At 45.2% G+C, this 20,515-nt stretch overlaps 1 protein-coding gene across 2 annotated transcripts in view; it reads right to left on the bottom strand.

The window, feature by feature from the left end:
* The window catches only part of LOC147630250 (Major facilitator superfamily protein), a 143,147-nt gene extending 129,289 nt beyond the window's left edge, over positions 1-13,858 (bottom strand). For both annotated transcript variants that reach the window (XR_015267625.1, XM_086810095.1), the window contains exons 1-2: positions 13,557-13,858; positions 13,321-13,465 (exon numbers count right to left, since the gene is read on the bottom strand). Coding sequence is in view for 1 of the 2 variants with exons in the window: in XM_086810095.1 (XP_086666221.1) it covers positions 13,321-13,465; positions 13,557-13,770 (359 nt within the window). In the remaining variant the exon portion in view is untranslated. The remainder of the gene's footprint in view (positions 1-13,320; positions 13,466-13,556) is intronic.
* Positions 13,859-20,515: the final 6,657 nt, after the last annotated feature.

Here is a 20,515-nt window from a genome sequence, read left to right as displayed (position 1 = left end):
ACTGAAGGCAAGGGTATTCAATCATTTATTATGATTTCTAGCCATTGTATGTGTTGTACCAGCATTTGTACTTGCTGTACCTACTGTACCAGCCACTGTACCTGCTGTACCAGCCATTGTACTTGCTGTACCAGCTTCTGTACTTGCTGTACCTGCTGTACCAGCCACCGTACCGGCTGTACCAGCCACTGTACTTACTGTACCAGCTTCTGTACTTGCTGTACCTGCTGTACCAGCCACCGTACCGGCTGTAGCAGCCACCGTACCGGCTGTACCAACCATCGTACCGGCTGTACTTGCTGTACCTGCTGTACCAGCCACCGTACCGGCTGTACCAACCACCGTACTGGCTGTACCAGCCACCGTACTTGCTGTACCAGCCATTGTACCTGCTGTACCGGCTGAATGGAGAGTTGTACTTGCTGTACTAGCTCTATTGCATGAAGACCCGTGGTTTTTGGGGAAGAATCAGTACCCACACGGAGGTATATGGATTACATTGATGGCTCGGCATTTCTACAGCCTATGTTCCGGCTTGGTAGCCTTGTGTTGGGCTGTGCTATGGCATTTGTATAGGGATAATCCGGCATCTCCCGTGGGGAGAGTAAGGCCCTCAAAGCTTGTACATGATATTATTCTCCTTGGGTAATAAAATACTCCAAGGGGGAGGGTCGGCCCATTCCGGCCTCTATGCGGTGTCACACGTGCAAGCTCCATTTTCAGCATTTGTGGATGTTTTGTCCTGCTTTATGTTTTATGCAAAGTGATGATGGATATGTGTTAAGGCTGTGGCCATGTTTAAATGTTTTAATATGCATTGATGGTATCAACAAGTGTGTCAAAGGCCCTAGTCCCCCGGGCACCGCTGCTACGAGTTACACCAAGACTCACTTATACAGTGCTTATTGCTGCTATAAATAACAATCCAATCATAAATGGCCAATAACCTTGGACTTCATAAATCTGAACCTTAGCCACATGAATCCACCTACTTTTCTTAATCCTGGGGCTCCCCTAACCCTATTGGATTAGCCCCTAACCCCAACGGTTAGTGTTAGGTACATAACAACATCCCAAGCTTGCAACTAGACATAAACAACAAGCAGTCACACGAAAACAATTCAGGTGAAAATAGTCTCAAACAAGTAAACATGTGTGCATGTGCAACCTTGTTATGAACAAATCTCCCAATCATGGAACATGTAATGCAAAGGGTGTCCTCCCAACCCAACAAGTGTGCTTGTGTGACTGGCATATTGTGTACAGTGCCCACATTGCTATACAAAACTCTCTCTCTCTCTCTCTCTCTCTCTCTCTTACTCGCCTGTTCGCATCTCTCACCCATCGCTGTGCCTCTCCGCCTCCCCCCCTTTTCGCCTCCCCTTCTTGTCCGTTTCGTTCTGCACCTTCCTCGCGCGCCTCACCCCATCCCACCCACCCTTCCTCAGGCCCCCAAGGCAGCAACATAACTCTCGGCTTGAACCCCTCTCTCTCCCTGCTGCTGCTATCGTTTCGCGCTTGTGTCATGGATTAATTTCGAATCCATTGACTGTGAGAAGTTTTGCAAAAAGTCATGGCCAAGACCGGGTTTAAAGAGGAGCTTGTGAAAGTGGAGGACAAGCTCGGCACAACTATCAAAGAAAACAAGAAGATGGTCGACTCTTCCATTACCGCAATCATAAACCGCCTCTCCAAACTCGAGAAGGGATTTGACAAAATCCAAGAGCTCGAGTTGAGAACATCCAAGCAAGAGGCTGAGATTTCAGCCTTAAAGGAGGAACTAGTGGAGGCCAAACTGCATGCTAAAAGTCAAGCAGCTGAAATCTCAGCCCTCAAAAAGGAGTTGGAAGCCACTTCAAAAAGCAAGCTTGAGGATGGAGAATTTCAGCCCTCCTTTATTGAAGAGCTGAATACCATCAAGGAACAAATGAAGATCATTCGAGAGGAGGAGGAGCAACATAAACAGAAGACATCTTCATGGGTGGAGGTGATCACAAAGACACAAAAGAAGATGGACGAGGCTGAGAAATGGATCGAGGTCGCCAAGAAAGGGAAAGGTAAAGAATCGCCACCCATCCCCACTCCCACCATCATCAACATGACCCTTGAAGAGGAGCAAAGGAGGAAGACCCGGGCCTTACATGTACGAGTGTCCGGTCTAAAAGACCGTGATAATGCGGAAGGGGAAACCAAGGAGCTCTTCTCTATGATGGGCATTGAAGCCACGCACACAAAGGCATGGAGAGTGGGAAAGAAGAGAGAAGGTAGTGGCGAATCTTCTTCTAAGGAGAGAGCACTTATCATTCGTTTCCCCTCCATGGAAGCGAAGAAGGACTTCTTGAAGAGACGTCCTACACTCAAGCAAACGGGAATATTTCTTGGAGATGACCTCACACTCTCGCAACTTGCCCACATGAAAGAAGTTATGCCCGAGATAAGGGCAGCCCGAGAGAAAGGGAAAGTGGCCTTCTATAGAGATGGTAGAGTGGTGATTATGGAGAGGCGCTCTTCATGACGGTGCGAGACCTATGGGACTACACTCAAAGTTGCTACTTGGAATTGTAATGGATCTCTACGCCTTGATGTAGGGGCTTTTGAGGATAGTTTCACTGGGAGGGACATCATCTTCTACTGTGAGACGCATCAGGCTCCTGGACAGTCCATGCCACATGTTAGTGGATACCGATGGGAGACAGCTTGTAGACAGGAGACTCGTTCAGAGCATAGAGGACGGGGCTCAGGAGGAGTGGCAGTATTGTTTAGAGAGGAGCTACAGCCACTGATACATATAGTCCGCAGAGATGAGCAGGCTAGGTACATGTGGGTTAGACTGAGGGCAGAGACCGGCAGATATCTCTACATTGCTATATGCTATTTTGCTCCTAGTACATCAGTGTATGCATCACCTAGCGGGCAGTCTCCCTTTTCTATTTTGGATGATGACATTTGGGAGTTCTCCAGGGATGGTGACATCATTCTCTTGGGGGACTTCAATGCTAGGACCGCCCATAACCAGACAGTATTTTATGATACCTCAGAGGAGATGTTGAGGGAGCTTGATGTTAGGGATATGGGCCTATCTAGACTCTCACAGGATGAGGAACATACAGTGTATGGGCGGTATTTGATAGACATGGGGACTGCACATGGATTGGCCATCCTGAATGGCCTACAGAGATTCCCGACATCGGGCGGTTTCACTAGCTTTCCACATCGGCATGGTGGTAGTACAGTGGACTATGTTATGGCTCAGCCCAGTCTCATTCCCTCTTTTCAGGATTTTATGGTAGGCACTAGGCCGGTTGGAATAGCAGTGGATCATGCTATCTTGTCCTTCACTCTCACATTTCAGTTCAGCACCGCTACATTGGGACAGGTCTCCACACACACTCGTTATACCTTTACGAGGGAGACGGACACCGTATACACGGATGAGATATACAGACGCCTATGTGCCGAGGAGCCGGGACGGCCATTAGATGAGCTCACTCAGATATTGATAGAGACGCTTCATGCTGCAGCATCAGAGGCATATCCCCATAGTCAGCCTACACAGAGACGATCTGGGAACATGCCCCAGAACAGTTGGTATGATGAGGAGTGCAGAGAGATGAGGATCAGATTACAGAGAGAGGTGCTCATGGGTGTTACCACTCACAGACAGTCACGGATTACCTTCCGGCACCTAGTGCGACGGAAGAAGAGAGCTTATCTTGCTCAGTTAGAGAGAGATTTGTACCAGTTATTTATGAGTCAGGACTCAGGCGAGGCATGGAGACTATTCCATGAGCATTCACCATCACCAGCCATTACCTCCACAGAGATTTGGGGTGAGTATGCAGCATCCCTGTACACAGCACCAGGACAGCCGCCCCTGCCAGACCCATCGGAGCCATGCCCAGAGACATGTGCTTTCTTTACTGCTGAGATGGTAAGGAAAGCTATTGACAGGATGAGGACTGGGAGAGCATATGATCATGATGGTTTGGTAGCAGAGCACTTTATTCATGCCAGAGATATGCTTGCAGAGCTTATTGCTATGATGTTTAACCGAGCCATGTGTGAGGGTTTTCCTGAGACTTGGAATATGTCCACGATTGTGCCTATCTTCAAGTCAGGGGATCCCATGCTTCCTGGAAATTATCGTACCATCATGATTGGTCACACATTGGCTAGATTATATGCATCTGTTCTTGAGCAGGAGTTGAGTAGATGGGCAGAGAGAGAGGGCATACGTGCATCAGGGCAGGCAGGGTTCAGGAGAGGTTTCTCCACTCTTGACCATATCTTGACACTCAGAGCTATTATTGAGGAGGGCAGATTATATGGCAGGAGGATTTATTGTTGCTTTGTGGATTTCCGCAAAGCTTTTGACACAGTACCGAGAGCCAGGCTGATGCGCAGACTACAGGAGATGGGAGTGCCCACAGAGCTGATTTGGGGAATCATGGCTTTATACAGGACAGTTGTGGGGCAAGTACGTACTACCCAGGGTATATCTGAGATGGTTCACTCCACTATTGGGGTGAAACAGGGCTGCCCCCTTTCCCCCACCTTATTTGGGATGTATGTGGATGAGGTTTCGGACTATGTAGAGCGGGAGGGTGACAGAGGAGCACAGCTAGCAGGGACATGGATTCCGCTGTTATTGTATGCTGATGATATTGTGCTGATCTCAGATTCTCCAGAGGGGATGCAGCGTCATTTGGATGCATTGCACATGTTTGCAGAGGACAGTGGATTGTCTGTTAACCTTGGTAAAACCAAGGTGATGGTGTTTAACACCACAGCACAGTGGGTAGGAGGTCAATGCCCACCTTTACATATGGTCAGGAGACAGTGGAGTATACAGATGCATATACTTACCTTGGTGTGGTTTTTAGTGGCCCACTATTTTCCTTGAGGAGAGCAGCGGAGACCAGATTGACCAGAGCTTATGCAGCATTGGGGAGACTAGAGAAGATGTGTTCGCAGGTTCAGTTTCAGGAACCTCGAACAAAGCTCTGGCTTTTTGACACTTTGGTCACTTCAGCCATGCTGTATGGAGTGGAGATATGGGGACCCTCAGTGGATCACCACAGCCGAGCTGGTAGCACTGATGGATGGAGACGTATGGAGAGGCCCTTGGTTTCTATGATTTCCCGGATGATTAGGGCCAAGGCCTCCGTACCACATGATATTATCCGTGCAGAGATGGCTGCCCCCCCATTGGTAGTAGAGGCACTCACTCCATCAGTCTCCTTTATACATAGCACTTGGGCTCTCCCTAGAGACAGATATGCTCGCTTAGCCCTGGAGTCTTCACGGCAGTTGGCATCACAGGGAGACGGATCATGTTGGTATGCACAGATGACAGATTGGTTCCAACTGCATGGCTTTAGTATGGACAGGCTACCTCCATTTCAGTACTCCCTGGATGCACCCTCCCTCTCTCTCACACGGGCAGAGATTACCAGGCTTATCAGGCAGGACTTGACTCAGCTGGACACTAGGAGGACATGGATACAGCCGACACACGAGCTTGGTACGAAGATGGCTTTCTATAGAGATCATCTTCTCCAGCTCACGGAGGATGGGTTTGTGATTAGACCCAGCTACATGGATACTCATCTTTCTCATGGGGTACGGTGTGCTATTGGTCAGATGCGCACATCCTCACACCAGCTAGAGATTGAGACTGGCAGATTCAGAGGAGTACCAGCTGAGGCCAGGATTTGTCAGCTGTGCCAGATGGAGCCAGAGACAGAGTTACATTACATATGTCACTGTCCAGTATATTATGAGATACGAGGCCGTTTCCACTGCCTGTTCAGAGAGGGCTTTGGACCACTTTCTAGAGTCATGAGATACCAGGATCAGAGATGCCTTGGATTGTACTTGTTGGAGCTGCGTAGACATAGAGAGGGTCTCCTGAGAGGGAGGGGATCAGAGAGGGAGAGACACCTACAGAGGCAGATTACAGACTTCTTTCGACCAGAGATTGAGCAGTCAGGTCAGCAGGCATTGCAGCTAGCCCCAGAGTACAGCCGCACCAGAGGTACACTGATTGATCGGGCTATAGAGCTGGGGCGGTCCAGGCGCCCCAAGATGAGAGGCCCATCTCGACACCGGCGGAGACTACAACAGAGGATCAGGACCATACTAGCACGGCATGGGAGACGTCCAGTCAGAGTACTCACCATGGAGGATATTGAGGAGATCCGCCAGCGTCCGATGCGGCACATATTATGAGATGGAGGCACCTCCATAGTGTACCCCTCCGTCCCACATGATATTGTATCCCCTCACTATATTCCACTCACCTCCATAGCGTTCCCCCCCCCCTCACTATATTCACACCCTATAAGGGTTTCTGTTTACCTTCCATTTCCAGTTTCATTTTCTAGGTGCCTGTAGTATCATCTTTATTTTTCATTTTCTGGGTTTTTTTATCCAGACATTGTATCAAATCCACCATGATGTAACTTTTGGTCTCATAGGTCATTATGGCCTTTTGAAGACGTTAATATAACATTTCATTTCATTTCATTTCTCTCTCTCTCTCTCTCTCTCTCTCTCTCTCTCTCTCTTTCTCTCTCTCTCTCAGATCCACACACTAGCCTCAGTATGGGTGGCACGAAGGATGCACTGCCCCCATAATATGGCATGAGATTTGGAGAGGACCATTCGGGTGATCAAATGGTGACAAGAGCACCCATAGGTCTTAGTCGGCCTGTTTCTAGTCATGTGGGCCCACTGAGGACCTACCTATGACTACATAAATGCTGGCCGACTTGTTCAGTGGGTGCCACCTGCCACCTACGTTGGTAGTTTGCTGCCCACAGGCCTGCACACCCTGCCGGCTACTGCTTGCTACTACTTGGCTACTCCACGCTCAGGAGACATGCCTAGAATATTCATTGGAGTGTCACATCTATGACTCTATTGCGATCCCATGAAGAGCCGGAGGAGGCTAAGCATCAAAGCGTGATGGAAGCTGAAGACAATTGCCTAGAATGAGAAGCACATTGGTCGCGCATCTCCACGCCTGGGAAGCACATCAACAAGCAACGGAGGAATGATATCAACAAGAGTTGGCAACCATCCTTAAACAAGCCCGGCCGCCATTGACATCGTCATCAAGTATTCTTCCCGAGAAGATCTAGTTTAGTGAGTATGATGGTAAGATGGCTGCTAATGTTTTACATTCCTAGTTGCATTAGTTTTCTTCTTATTATACAGTTGTGTGATGGTTAGATATAAAAAAAGGTCATGCTTGCACCTATGCATCTCACAATCGATGCTAGCCTTTGGTGTCATGACTAGTCAAGTGCCCAATCGGATTATTTTTTTGACAAGGCTACTTACAAGTGGTCTAGTTTTGAGGAAGAGCTTAAAGCCTGTTTTTTACCTCCTCAATATCTCGAACAGTTGGAAAGCAAATTCCAGGGAGAATCAAGCAAAGTCTTCAATTAGTAAATTCCGACAAGAAACACTTAGGCGCTTTCTTGTTCAGCTTAGATCAACAACTCAATAGAATGTCCGAAGTCTTTTTCCTCCGACATTGGCCGCTGCTTGCTCTGCAGCTTGCCCGGAACATGGAGATTGTCATGTGCATCATAGATGCCATGGACATTCTCAGGGCTAGATCCAGAAAAGGCAACCAGATAAAGAGTATGAACCCAGTAGAAGAACCAGGATGACAGAGCACAGAGCACAGAGCACTGATGGCAGTGTAAACTGGAGCAGGACTTGGAGCAAGGATTGAGAAGGACCAAAAGGATGCTCACAGAACCAGGCGGCTGAAACGCATCATAAGATGGTAAAAGCATCAGTCGGCTGCAGGCGCTAGAGTGTGTGGACTGGAGTCCAGTCGGGCAGCAGCATGCGCATCATTAGCCAGGAGTAGATCTGGTCGGATTTACTAAAAAGAGCATTAAAGGAAATTCTGAACTGGCCGACCAGCAGTCGGCCAGCTCCTACATTGTCCAAGACCCATATATAAGGGCTGGAGTGCTCATCATTTATCTCATTCTCTCCCACTAGGGGATTGGATCATTAGAGGTCCCATAGGGGACAGATTTTAGGGTTAACCACCTTTTTATGAAGGCAGCCAAGGGCTGCAAGATATGTACCATAGTATATACTGAAATTCCAGCACTTCACTCTCTCTCTCTACTCTCTCTCTACTTGGGTTTTTGCATCAGATGGTGCGTTTTTGCATCAGAAGGTTTCCAAGAGTGTTTAGGGCTGAAAGAAGACTACCCAGAGCTTCCGCGCGTTACAGAGATGCAGTACAACTATGGCAAACCCAAGATTACCCAAGGGTTCGGCACTAGCATGACTCATGCATGTGAATGTTGAAGCTCATGCATGTGAATGTTGAAGCTCATGCATGCGTCAATATATTCTGATTTTGTTCAATTTTCTAGGGGTGTGACAGCAACATCAAATTCCTTGAGAGTAAATTGTTCTTGCTCTCATCATCATCATCAATGCTAAAACTGATCCCGTCAAGTGGGAATAGACTCCGTTGGACACCCACACGCGAAATAGCACAACTTAAATATCACAATTTAAATGGACAACTTAATAACAACTGAAAATGAAATGAAATGAAATGTTGATAGATGGACACCAGCACTGGGGCCGGAACGGGCCGACCCCCCCCCCCCCCCCCTCAATATATGATATATTATTGGGAGTATTTAACAAATACAATGCTCCATGGATTCAATGAACCAGATGATGTCCATGTACAACTGAGATGAATACAGTACCAAACAAGAGGCTCGAAGGAGAGCGACCACTTGAGTGGTCCAGTCCCTACGGTCCTGTGCCTTCACTGGAATCCGTGGAGAGCGCCCCACTGGTGTTCCAGGACCACGCACAAACAAGCGCTCCCGTACTAACGCCTGGCTCTCCCGATCTCGACACCTTTGGACCGTGGTTCTCCAAAAGCTTGGACTACCCGGCACCGAACGGGTGTTAGCGGTAGAGAGAGAATCCTTTATCAGATTTACAACAAAGTTCTTTACTTAAATCTGAATTCACTTACTTGTAGCTCGCAAACGGAAGACAAATACCCAAGGTGTCTGTGTGCAGCTACTAGAGGAGGACACCAGGGCGCACCAACCTGTCGAGGAGGAGGAGGAGGAGGGGCTGCCTGTGTAGGAGGTGTAGCCACCTAGGAGGTGCAGAGCCGCCTGTAGCCACCTATGGAAGGAAGGTGCAACCCCACGCAGCCGCCTGTAAAGGGGAGTGCAGTCACCTGCAGAAGATGAAACAGCCGGCTCTATTGAAAAGGAGACAACCGCCTGCAAGGGAGGAGGAGGAGGCGGAGCCGCCAGCTGAAGAGGAGAAGGTGCAAAGGCCGCCTGGCTACAGCCGCTTGCTAGGGCCGCCTGCAGAGGAGAGGGCAGAAGAGCAGCCGCCTTTGGAAGGGAAATGCCTGGCTGCAGCCTGCGCCACCTAGAGTGTAGAGGGCAGCCGGCTGGAGAACAAACGCAGCCACGTACAGAAGCCACAGCCGCCTGCTGTGATGCTGAATTCGCCTGGCTGTAGGAGCACAGCCACCTACTATGGAGGTGAAGGTGGCACAGCCAGAACAGGAAGAGGCGTACAAAGCGTCTACTATGGTCGCCTGCAGAGGAGATGATCGCCGGCTATATATCTTTTTGGGGTGGTCACTCTCTTTTGTAGAGATTGGAGAGGAGTTACACGACCACAGCTGGCCGGCTCCCCACGCTTGCATGGGGGCGGCCAGCTTCAAGATGTGGTGTGGGTAGGTGGCCATGCACCCACCCCCACACACATAAAGGGTTATGGGTTTCCCTCCCCACCTTGGCCCATATGTGGGTGCCCACTTTTAAATGAATGTGAACTAACAACCTTATAAAATGAAAGGTTAGAAATAAAACTATTAAACAAACAATTGCAATACACTTACCAGCTGTTCACACGCAACAAAACTCGTCAGAAGATAGAGCAAACTTCACGACTCACTGGCAGGCGTCCCCGCTCAGTATAAGTGACACGTCAAACAGGCAAACACAAAAATACAAGTCATGCGAAAACAGTTTCAAACATGTAAAACATGAGTGCATGTGCAAATAGTATCATGGACATATCTCCCATTCATGGAACAAGTACAAAATATCTGTCGAGCACAAAAATGGCGCGACATTAAACATAAATCCTAGTCTTCCTATGGAGTGACAGTCCCATAGGTAAAACACAGTTCCAGGCACGAGCCTCCCTATGGAGTGACAGTCCCATACGCAAGACACGGCACAAATACTGGCTCTTCCATGGCATGACAATCCCATGGATAGAACACAGTCCAGGTCATACACGGGTGGCACCAGTCTGGCTCCCATCCGTACGACACCATCCTGCTAACACACGGGTGGCACCAGTCTGGCTCCTAAAACTTGCGGCGGGTGCCCAGGGGACTAGGGCCTTTGACACACTTGTTGATACCATCAATGCATATTAAAACATTTAAACATGGCCACAGCCTTAACACATATCCATCATCACTTTGCATAAAACATAAAGCTGGACAAAACATCCACAAATGCTGAAAATGGAGCTTGCACGTGTGACACCGCATAGAGGCCAGAATGGGCCGACCCCCCCCTTGGAGTATTTTATTACCCAAGGAGAATAATATCATGTACAAGCTTTGAGGGCCTTACTCTCTCCACGGGAGATGCCGGATTATCCATATACAAATGCCATAACACAGCCCAACATGAGGCAACCAAGCCGGAACATAGACTGTAGAAATGCCAAGCCAACAATATAATCCATATACCTCCGTGTGGGTACTGATTCTTTCCCAAAAACCACGGGTCTTCATGCAATAGAAAGGGTACAGCAAGTACAACTCTCAATTCAGCCAGTACAACAGGTACAATGGTTGGTACAGCCGGTACAGTGGCTGGTACAGTAGGTACAATGGCTGGTATAGTCGATACGGTGGCTGGTACAACAGGTACAAAAGCTGGTACAGCCGGTACAATGGGTGGTACAGCAAGTACAAAAGCTGGTACAGCCAGTACAAGGGCTAGTATAGCAAGTACAACAAGTACAAATGCTGGTACAACAAGTACAATGACTAAAAATCATAATAAATGATTAAATACCCTTGCCTTCAGTATTTCTTCGCGATGGAAGCCTCCAAAACAGTCCCCAACAGCCGGTATTCTTCATGGGCAGCCTTCAAGTGAGAGAGAAAAAGAGTAGTCATCATTAGGACAGCCTGTAACAGTGGTAGAGGCTAGTGTGCAGCAAGAGAGCCTCTATTAATGAAGAGAGAGGGCTCCAATTTATAGATTTGGGCCTCCCATGAGCTAAAATGACAAGAGAAGGTTACGATGACAAGTGGAGAGCCACACAATAGCTGAAGTGACAAGTGTGAGACCACTTGTCTCACTTTGATCCTTTTTCTAACAAGTGTCAGGCCACTTGTCTCACTTTGGTCCACTTTCTTGCCACATGTCCCAATCTAAGAGATGGGTCCTTCCATAATCTTTACCTCTAAAAATATCCCAACTGGTAGACATTCTATCATAAGCACTTTGCCAACTCTTGGTATCTGCTCAATTCCAGATGTAATGACGCGAACAGAATTTCCATCAGAGTCGGGCCAAAAATAGCAACTTTCCTAAATTTTAGGAGTGTGGTCCTTTGTATTCTAGGATAATCTCCCATTCCCAAAGCTTGTACTTTCCAAATATTTAAACATCCTGGAGTCCACCAGACCCCTTTCAGACTGGGAAATGTCCAGGCTGGTGACAGCTCCCATCCATGTTAAGCAAAAATACTGGCCTCTTCACATGAGACACCGGCCTGGCCTCAAGTGAACAAGACACAAATCTGGAGATAGACCAAATGGTCGGCCAATTGGTGACATCACCCCGGGTTCTAAAGAGTTGTCCTCAACTGAAAAGCCTCAAGATATGCCTGCAACAACTGTGGATAGTCAATAAAATAATCCTCATTTACCCACTTTGCATCAATAAAAATAATTTTTGAACTTCACAAGGTATCTCCTGGAAAGCTTTCCTGCAGGTAGCTTTCGCTCCTTGTGAAAGACAATCTGTTCTGGCTGGAGGATCTCCTCAAGCTCATCAGTCTTTGGCGAATCTTCTGTGACAGGCTCGTCACGATCTGACCCCACATATTTCCGAAAAAGACTCACATGAAATGCGTTGTGAATCTTCCAATGACTAGGTAAAGCAAGCCTGTATGACACTTCATTGATCTTTTGAATCACCTTGAAGAGTCCATAATAACGAGGAGAAAGCTTAGGATATGATCCTTCTCGTCCTGGCCTCTTTCGAAGCCTAGCCTTCTCAAATTTCAGCAAAACCCAATCACCTTCTTTGACTTGCATGTCCCTTCTATGCTTGCCAGCAGCCATTTTATGCTTATCTTGAGACCTTGCAATGGCTGTCCATACCTGAGCAAAGGCTACATCCAAGTCACAAACATATTCATCAGCTGCAAAAATCTCATCCTTTGTACAAAGGATGGGTGGCAAAACCACTCTGCCATAAATAATCTCAAACAGGGCCTTTCCCGTGGAGGCATGGATCGTATTGTTGTAGGCAAACTCAACAAGTGGAAGATACTTCTCCCATGCAGTCTTTTGATCTGCCACATAACACTTCAACAAATCCAACACGGCTGAATTTGCAGCTTCACTTTGGCCATCCGTTTGGGGATGATAAGCTGATGAAAACTCAAGTTTAGTACCCATGTTATCAAATAAAGCCCTCCAAAAGAGGCTAGTAGTCCTGGGATCTCTATCCCCAACAATGGATTCCTTGAAAAGCAACAAAGTACCTCACTCATTCACATAAGTTTTTATTGGTGACTTCACGAGACAGTGGACCATAAGGAGCATTTCAGCATGCTTGTTGGGTAAGTTGAAGCTGCCCTGCATGCAGATCATCGTCTATGGATGGGTTCAAACAGACTTGCATTAACCTAGATATATCTCCAACACAATAAGTTTCAGAATAAAGCTATAAGAAGAAAAGGCTGGCAAGCAAGAGATCAACCAGTAAATCAAGCTGCTTACTTGCAGTGATGGTTTCTCCCATTTAGTTCTACCAACAAATAAGGTACTGATTCACTATTTCATGCACATACATGATTTATATATGTATGTATGAGTCAAGTTCTAGCTCAAAACCTTGTGGAGGTTTTCCACTGGGGACAAATAATAGCAGAAAACTCAACTACGATTTCTTTTTTTCAATAACAACCAAAGATTTCTTGGAAATATGCTTTCTTTAATGAAACACAATTATGCAAGCGGCTCCTAACCTGTGATCCGTTAGGATTCCAAGGAAAGGGCCGAGGGAGAGAGACGCCAGGTGCGCGAATACGAGGTACACCGCAATGTCGTCTCTTTTGAAACCCTTATGCTCCAGAAACGACTCTCCATATACAACCTGAAGATTTTCCGCAGCTGTTGACTTTGGTCGTTAGAAAGAAGTCTGTGCATGAAAAATGCGTTTTTTTCCTTTACAATTCTTAAGCTTGTAGGGTGGATCACTCACCGAGTGCAAGGAAGAAGACGCCCAGAAATCTACGCTGGAACGAGAGAAACGAAGCGGGTAGAGAGATGGCCAGGAATGGCGTGCCCTTGTCTCTGTCTTTCTCCTTGAAGAGAGCTCGGCTGCGGTAAAAAAGCAGGAGCGCCGAGGTGGTGAGAATGCAAGGGTAGAGCCAGCGAGGGCTTCTCCACACGTCTTCGTCCTCTTCCAAGGCCATGCGTGCGAGAGCTGTCGTATGGCAAAATGACTCCTAACGTTGTTATATTGTTCGAAATAAGGTCAGTGTGTATATATTACATTACATTGCCTTATTTAATCAGGACCTTAGTGGCAATAAGGTTCAAAGCCCCTTCTCCACCTCCCATCGGTGTCCCTGCTCCCCACTCCCCAGGGAGAGAGACACATACGTTCCTACCCTCCGCTCACCTCTACTCAGAGAAAAAAGAGAGAGACGATCTTTCTCAAGGAGAGCGTGGGATGGCTCCTTGCTTGCACACGCAAAAGTAAGAAAGAGAGGGAGGGAGAGCTCCTTGTTGCTAGGGTGATACGAAACTGTCCATGAAATCTCATCATTGAATACTAGGAACATGGAAGAGGACATCACTTGGAAAGGTAGCTAGATGTGTGGTGGAGCATGTCCTTGATCTAGAGCTAATGAGGGGATTATGGCCGATGATTGGGGGCCATGGGTATCAGGCACGCTAGAATGCGGAGGCCCGGTCCAAGGAAACTCCTCTTGGCTGAGGTGGGCACTCCCTATACTTTTTGTATCATGCTTTTTGAACTTTTTTGTTCGACACCACACTATTTTTTTTTGTTTTGTCTATACGTGTTTAAAATAAGGATTTTTGGGGAAAAAAGGAAAACCCAAAAAAACTTAATATTAAAAAATCCCTTGACCATATACGTATATTTTTTAGACTCTTTTTCTCTATCTTAAACTCCCCTCTCCCCCTCCCCCCCTCTCTCTTTCATGCTTTTCAAAATAAGGTAAAAATTTCTTACTTGACATATGCATCTTGTATGTGATATTATAAACTCACTTTCTCATGCAATAAATGTACTCAATAAATAACAATTTTGTACATATGGCAATATAATAACAAGATAACAATATGTTCTCTAATGGTTTGTGCCTCATTGATTAACAAGGCAGAACCTTAATAAATGTTAATTGATTAACAAGGCAAAACCTTAATAAATGTTGATTAATTAACGAGGTAGAACCTTAGTAACTATTGTTTTAACCTCACTACCAAGGTCTTCAAATTGGCACCAAAATCTAATTCTGGAATGATCATATAAGAGTGTAAAGTTTTGATACGTTGCTAACACACATGCTGGCCATCATCTTCTCCGTGAAGTAAACCTAGTTCTCTCTCTCTCTCTCTCTCTCTCTCTCTCTCTCTCTCTCTCTGATGATAGGCGATGTAGCAGGGTTAAAAAAAGGACACCAGTAAAATAGTATAAGTATAGATGCGTTGGCAAATGTTTTTATATATGAACCTAAAACTTAAGAAAACTTGGCAAAACTTTGGAATCTTTTATCTTATATGGTAGTATGTGGTGTACTTTTGTCAAATTTGTCTCCAAAACCCACCAAAAACTAAAAACATTTGGGTGATTTTTCCTAAAAAAGTTTCTAGTGAAATAGCTTGACAATATCAAAGACCCTTCTAAAATAGCCCTTATTTTTTCCCTTGTGATGCAGGGATCTTAGGTCATGCACACTCTCTCCCTCCTTCTCTCTCCCTCTCTCTTTCATGTGTTTATCTGTCTCTCTCTATCTTCTGTACAGGGTAGCTGTGTGTGTGTGTGTGTGTGTGTGGAAAGTTTCACTATCTATTTCGTGAGAAGTTTCACTGTTTGTTTCGTGAGGGAGTTGGTCCACTCTCTAGGATCATTGACTTCCCATACTAACATTGCTTAGGGCTCTTCTTGCTTGACAAAGGGACACTTTCTAGAGAGCGCTTCAGCCCTAGCTACCTCGACCCCTCCCTCACCAGCTTCTTCTAGACCTAGGAGGTGGAGGACACCCATATAATCATGCATCCTACAATCAATCAAGCAAGAAGGTAAGAGCTCATCAAGGGAAGAAGAATATAACTCTAGTACACCAAAGCGGTTATCACATAGCCTGTAAATGGTGGCATATCGCCCATAATCTCACCAATCTAGCCAATGGTGACAGTGTGGAAGCTATCACCTAGGTGGGTCATCAATGTCCACACAATAAGCTCAATATGGATTTGAGAGCTGCAAGCTTGATGACAAAGAGATGGACTTGCGTGTTTATGATTAAGAGAAATTGCAATCTTGCATATGCAATCAAGAAATGGCATCACTATCTCTATGGAAGTAAGTTCTTTGTGAGAAGTGATCAAAGAGTACTCAAGTAGTTCTTATCACAACCTAATCTCTCACCTAAGCAAAGAAGGTGGTTGGCTACCCTTATAAACTATGGCTTTGAGATCACTTATACAAAGGGGAAGAATAATGGGGTGGTGGATTCACTTTCTAGAATGTGGGCATGCTCATTATCGGTCATCACGGAAGTGCACAAGGATTGGATTAATGATATCCGAGAGGAGTATATCATTGATGAAGAGGCATCACAAATGGTACAAAAATTACAGCATGCTACTTGTGATGATTTACCTCATAAGGAAGAGCTTTCATTGGAATGGCCAATGGAGAGATGTGAAAGAATATGTCTCTAAATGTATGAGATGTCAACTCAACAAGGATCCTATGCAAAAGCCCGGTGTTTTACTTCAGCCCTTACTTGTCCCGGATGGTAAGTGGACACACATTGCAATGGACTTCATTGCGGGCTTGCCCCCTACCAAGAGAGGGTGGGATCGCGTCTGTGTTGTGATTGACCATTTAACAAAAGCTACCCATTTTGTGCCAGCAAAAGTGAGATACCTAGCATCCATGGTTACACAACAATTCATAGAATATGTGTTCAAGATGCATGGTATGCCACAACAAACAGTGAGGATGTGAAGTTCATGGACACATTTTGATGTACAATATTTTTTAGGGCATGGACACCAAATTGACTCCAAGCATGGCCTATCACTTGGAAATCAATGGTCACACCGAGAGAGTGGACAAGTGGCTTGAGACTTACTTGAAGCATTATTTCTATGAGACACAATATACGTTGGTGGAATTTGCATACAATAGCACATATCATATGAGCATTGGAATGTCACCTTTTGAGGCTATGTATGGCTACAAGGTGCATGTGCCGATTGTGGCATTCAAGCATGATGATGTGAATCCCCATACAAAGGATGAAGTGGAAAGGATGTAAGGTCTCTTGCAAGAAGTCTCAAGAGAAAATGAAGCATTATGAAGATGCACACGAAGACCATTAGAATTCAAAGAACGGGATTTTGTATTCTTGAGGATACCCAAAACTAGGTATGGTTATCTCAAGGGCAATACCAACACAAAGCTTGCACATTGATTCTATGGTCCGTACAAGGTATTGAGAATAGTTAGTCACATGGCTTATCAACTTCTACTTTCATCCACCACCAAGATACATAATGTCTTCCATGTATCACACTTGAAGGCATATGCTGGGCCGAAAGTGCAAGTTTTGGATGAGATTCCACGTATGAGTGAAGGTGGCATGGTGGAGTATAACCTTGAAAAGTGTTGGGAGAGAGAGAGAGAGAGAGAGAGAGAGAGAGAGAGAGAGAGAGAAGGTACTTCGTAACCGTTCTTTGCGCGCGAACACCATGTCAAGTTGAAGGGATTATCTCAAGATAAAGCAACATGGCAGTCGCCTCTATGTTAGAGGGTTTTGATCACCTTTTGAATGCATCCGAAGAGATTTTGTGAGCCAAAATAGTAAAAAATAGCTTGCTATAATTTTCTAGAATTCATTGTTATGAGGCCTAAATGAAGCTTAAAATGGATACAAACGGTGGGTGCACTTCATGAAAGATATGTACTATCAAGTACTAAACTTTGGAGGTTTCTCGAGAGCATTACATGAAGATTTGAAGCCATATGCTCAAGCATGCTCTCTTGGACAAGTTTTGTATAAGGACAAGTGTTGGTGGCTTCCTTTAATCCCTCACTCACACCTTACTCATACAATGGTCTTTGACATGATGCATGTTTTGGGGATGAAACATACTTGGGTGAGGATGGTATGTAATGATGTTGTAAATATAATAATCAAAGGCTTTGGGCCAAATAATGAGGATGGTATGTAATGATGTTGTAAATATAATAATCAAAGGCTTTGGGCCAAATAATGAGGACAAAACCATGGGTAATGGGCTTGGGCCAAGGCTAAGTGTGGGGGCCAAAGGCTTAATTGAGTATGAACATGGGGCTTGGTATAAAGGATAACTCTGTAAGTTTACTTAATCATCATTAATTAGTATAAATCATAATTACAGCAAGCTTTTCAAGCTTCCATGGCTTTATTGGCCTCCCTTTTCTAAAGGATGGTGACCTACACCCATGCCTACTCCATGCCCTAAGTAGCCCCTTGCTTGCATTTAGGATCTATGAACTGAGTTTAAGAGGAGCCATCCGTTTAGAAACATTAGAATGGAATCCAAATGGAGGTATTTCTCAATGGGAGTAAAATAAAAAAATTATATGGACCTCTCTCCTATGAACACATCAAAGCCGTAGTACACCACCTATCTAAGGACACAAAAAAGAAGAAAATAGAAAGGAAAAACAAGCTTGACGAGAAGCCAAGGCTCACGAGAAGAAAGCTAAATTGTGGAGAGGCATTCTGCCCGTCCAAATGGCAATGATGGCAGAGAAGATGTGAAGCCCACAAGGCTTTGCTTATACTTCCCACCATCATCAAGGGTATAGCCAAACTTGCTCTACTAGACATTGGAGCAAAAGAAACTTAGTGTCCTATAAGAAATGGATCTTGTTAGGAAAACTAGTTCTTGAGCCTACAAAGGCCTTAGTGCAAACTATTTTGGGACTATACAATGGATGTGAAGGTGTTGTAAAGCTTAAATTCCACATAAACTCTTATCCTGTGGTGGGAAGGTAGTTTTTAATTGTAGGAACTATGTGATCCTCGATAGAGGATGGATTGCCAAACATGACTATAGCATTGATTGGAGGACCACAATTATTTATAAATTCAAGCAAGGAACCATGAATGTTCTTCTTGTAGAAGAAGAACTAGGACAAGTCTCCTAAAAGATTCAAAAATTGTTCTCTCTATCACTAATAGGTCTGATCAAGCTGGTAAGCTCAATTATCCACAAACTCCAAGCCTCATTTAAACAATCATAATCACAACTCTTCCCTCTACAAGCCAAAAGCTAGACCAAAGGTAGAGAACACCAAGACAAAACCAAGGAGGAACCATAAAAGAAACATAAAAACAAATGAGGAACTACTCTCTCCACTTCACCACCATTGCCCAAGTGTAAAATTTGATAGCTATGGGTACCAAAAGTCTCAATTATTCCAGCTGTTGTACCCCGTACTTCTCCAAAATTCAAGGTCAAGAAACCAAAACAGGTGTGGATCCTCAGAGCTAGTATACCGAACCTACAAATGGACAACATATGACAAGCTGGTATGGATCCCAAAGAGAGCCATATGGAGAAATAATCCAGCCACCCAAGGATGGATAACCACAAAATGCTTCCTCAAGTCCCAAGAATATTATCAAGGATAAAATTTGATCTTGATGATCAATAACAAAGCTTGGGAGGTAGAGTGCATCAAAGATCATTATTGGATTGAAAGCCAAGACACAAACTAGCTAAGCCAAAGCAAAAATGGATACCTAAAAGGATCAACAAAGGCAAGGTAAGGGTAGAGGAACTATTGATCAAGGAAGAGAGGGAACAACTCCAAATATAAATTCAAGACCTCCCCTCAACCTCTAGCACAAATGAGATTCCTCTGAGCCTAACAAAAGTGATGATTGACAAGCAAAACTTGCCACAAATTGGCCCGAAGACCTTGAAGTCTTGAATCCTTACATGGGCAAAAACCTTATTTGTATAGAGGATGCTATCACCCTTTTGCCAAATCGCAGAACTAATGAAATTGTTGCTTACCCAATAGCCACACAAAGCAGAATGATAAGACCAAGGGGCTATCTACCTGCTGAAATGTTAAGTCATCAAAGGCCAATGTGCCAAGGGTATAAGAGTTAAGAGTTGGGTTGTGAAAGACCAAAATGTGCTCAAGCGTAAATCCCGAGCACTGCACAATATGTTGTTTGACAAGGTCTTTTACAGTTGAGTCGCGTGTGCTGGAGAGACAAGCATAACTATCAAGTCAAGTCACCTATGTGGGATGTGGTCAGCATAATGGTGAAGTCTAGGTCGTCAAGTTGGTTAAAGAGTAAGTTACACTAACACACTAATCACAAACTACACTTAATGGTGAAGTCTAGGTCGTCAGGTTGGTTAAGTGAAAGAGTAAGTTACACTAACACACTAATCACAAACTACACTTAAGCAGGACCTCGACTTCGAGAGCCTCTTAGGTACATTCCAGGAACTAGTGAGAGGATCAAAGGAAAACCTTCTTGTGCTGCTTGGCCTAGTGCACAACCCTTTGCCTAAGAATTCCATGATAAAATCCTCTCTTTCACTATGACCAAATCTCCAAAGTTAAATCCTCATTTGTCAAGATCCCACCGAGTGTTTTTGCACCGCATGTTTCATGCATTCAATTTCATCCATAAGTGTGCCTACATTACACAGCCACATGCATTAGGCACCTTTATTTTGTTATGATCCTTGCACTAACACCCAACCAAAGTAAGTTCCACGTGAAGGGTGGTGGGCTGAAGAGCTAGAAAGAGTGAATGGATACATGCTCAAGTTTCACGTTGAAGGGTGGTGTAATGCTCCTTACATTATAAGCTTGAGGACTTATAAGACTAGTACTTTGATTCTCCACCTAATCGTATCCTAAATAGACCCTAAACACAT

This window comes from Cibotium barometz, chromosome 16 (assembly GCF_041138505.1).
Source record: "Cibotium barometz isolate CiBa-2024 chromosome 16, ASM4113850v1, whole genome shotgun sequence".
NCBI classification, from domain to species: Eukaryota; Viridiplantae; Streptophyta; class Polypodiopsida; order Cyatheales; family Cibotiaceae; genus Cibotium; species Cibotium barometz.
The sequence above is the reverse complement of the archived record's forward strand: the minus strand, read 5'-3'. Positions and strand labels throughout refer to the sequence as shown.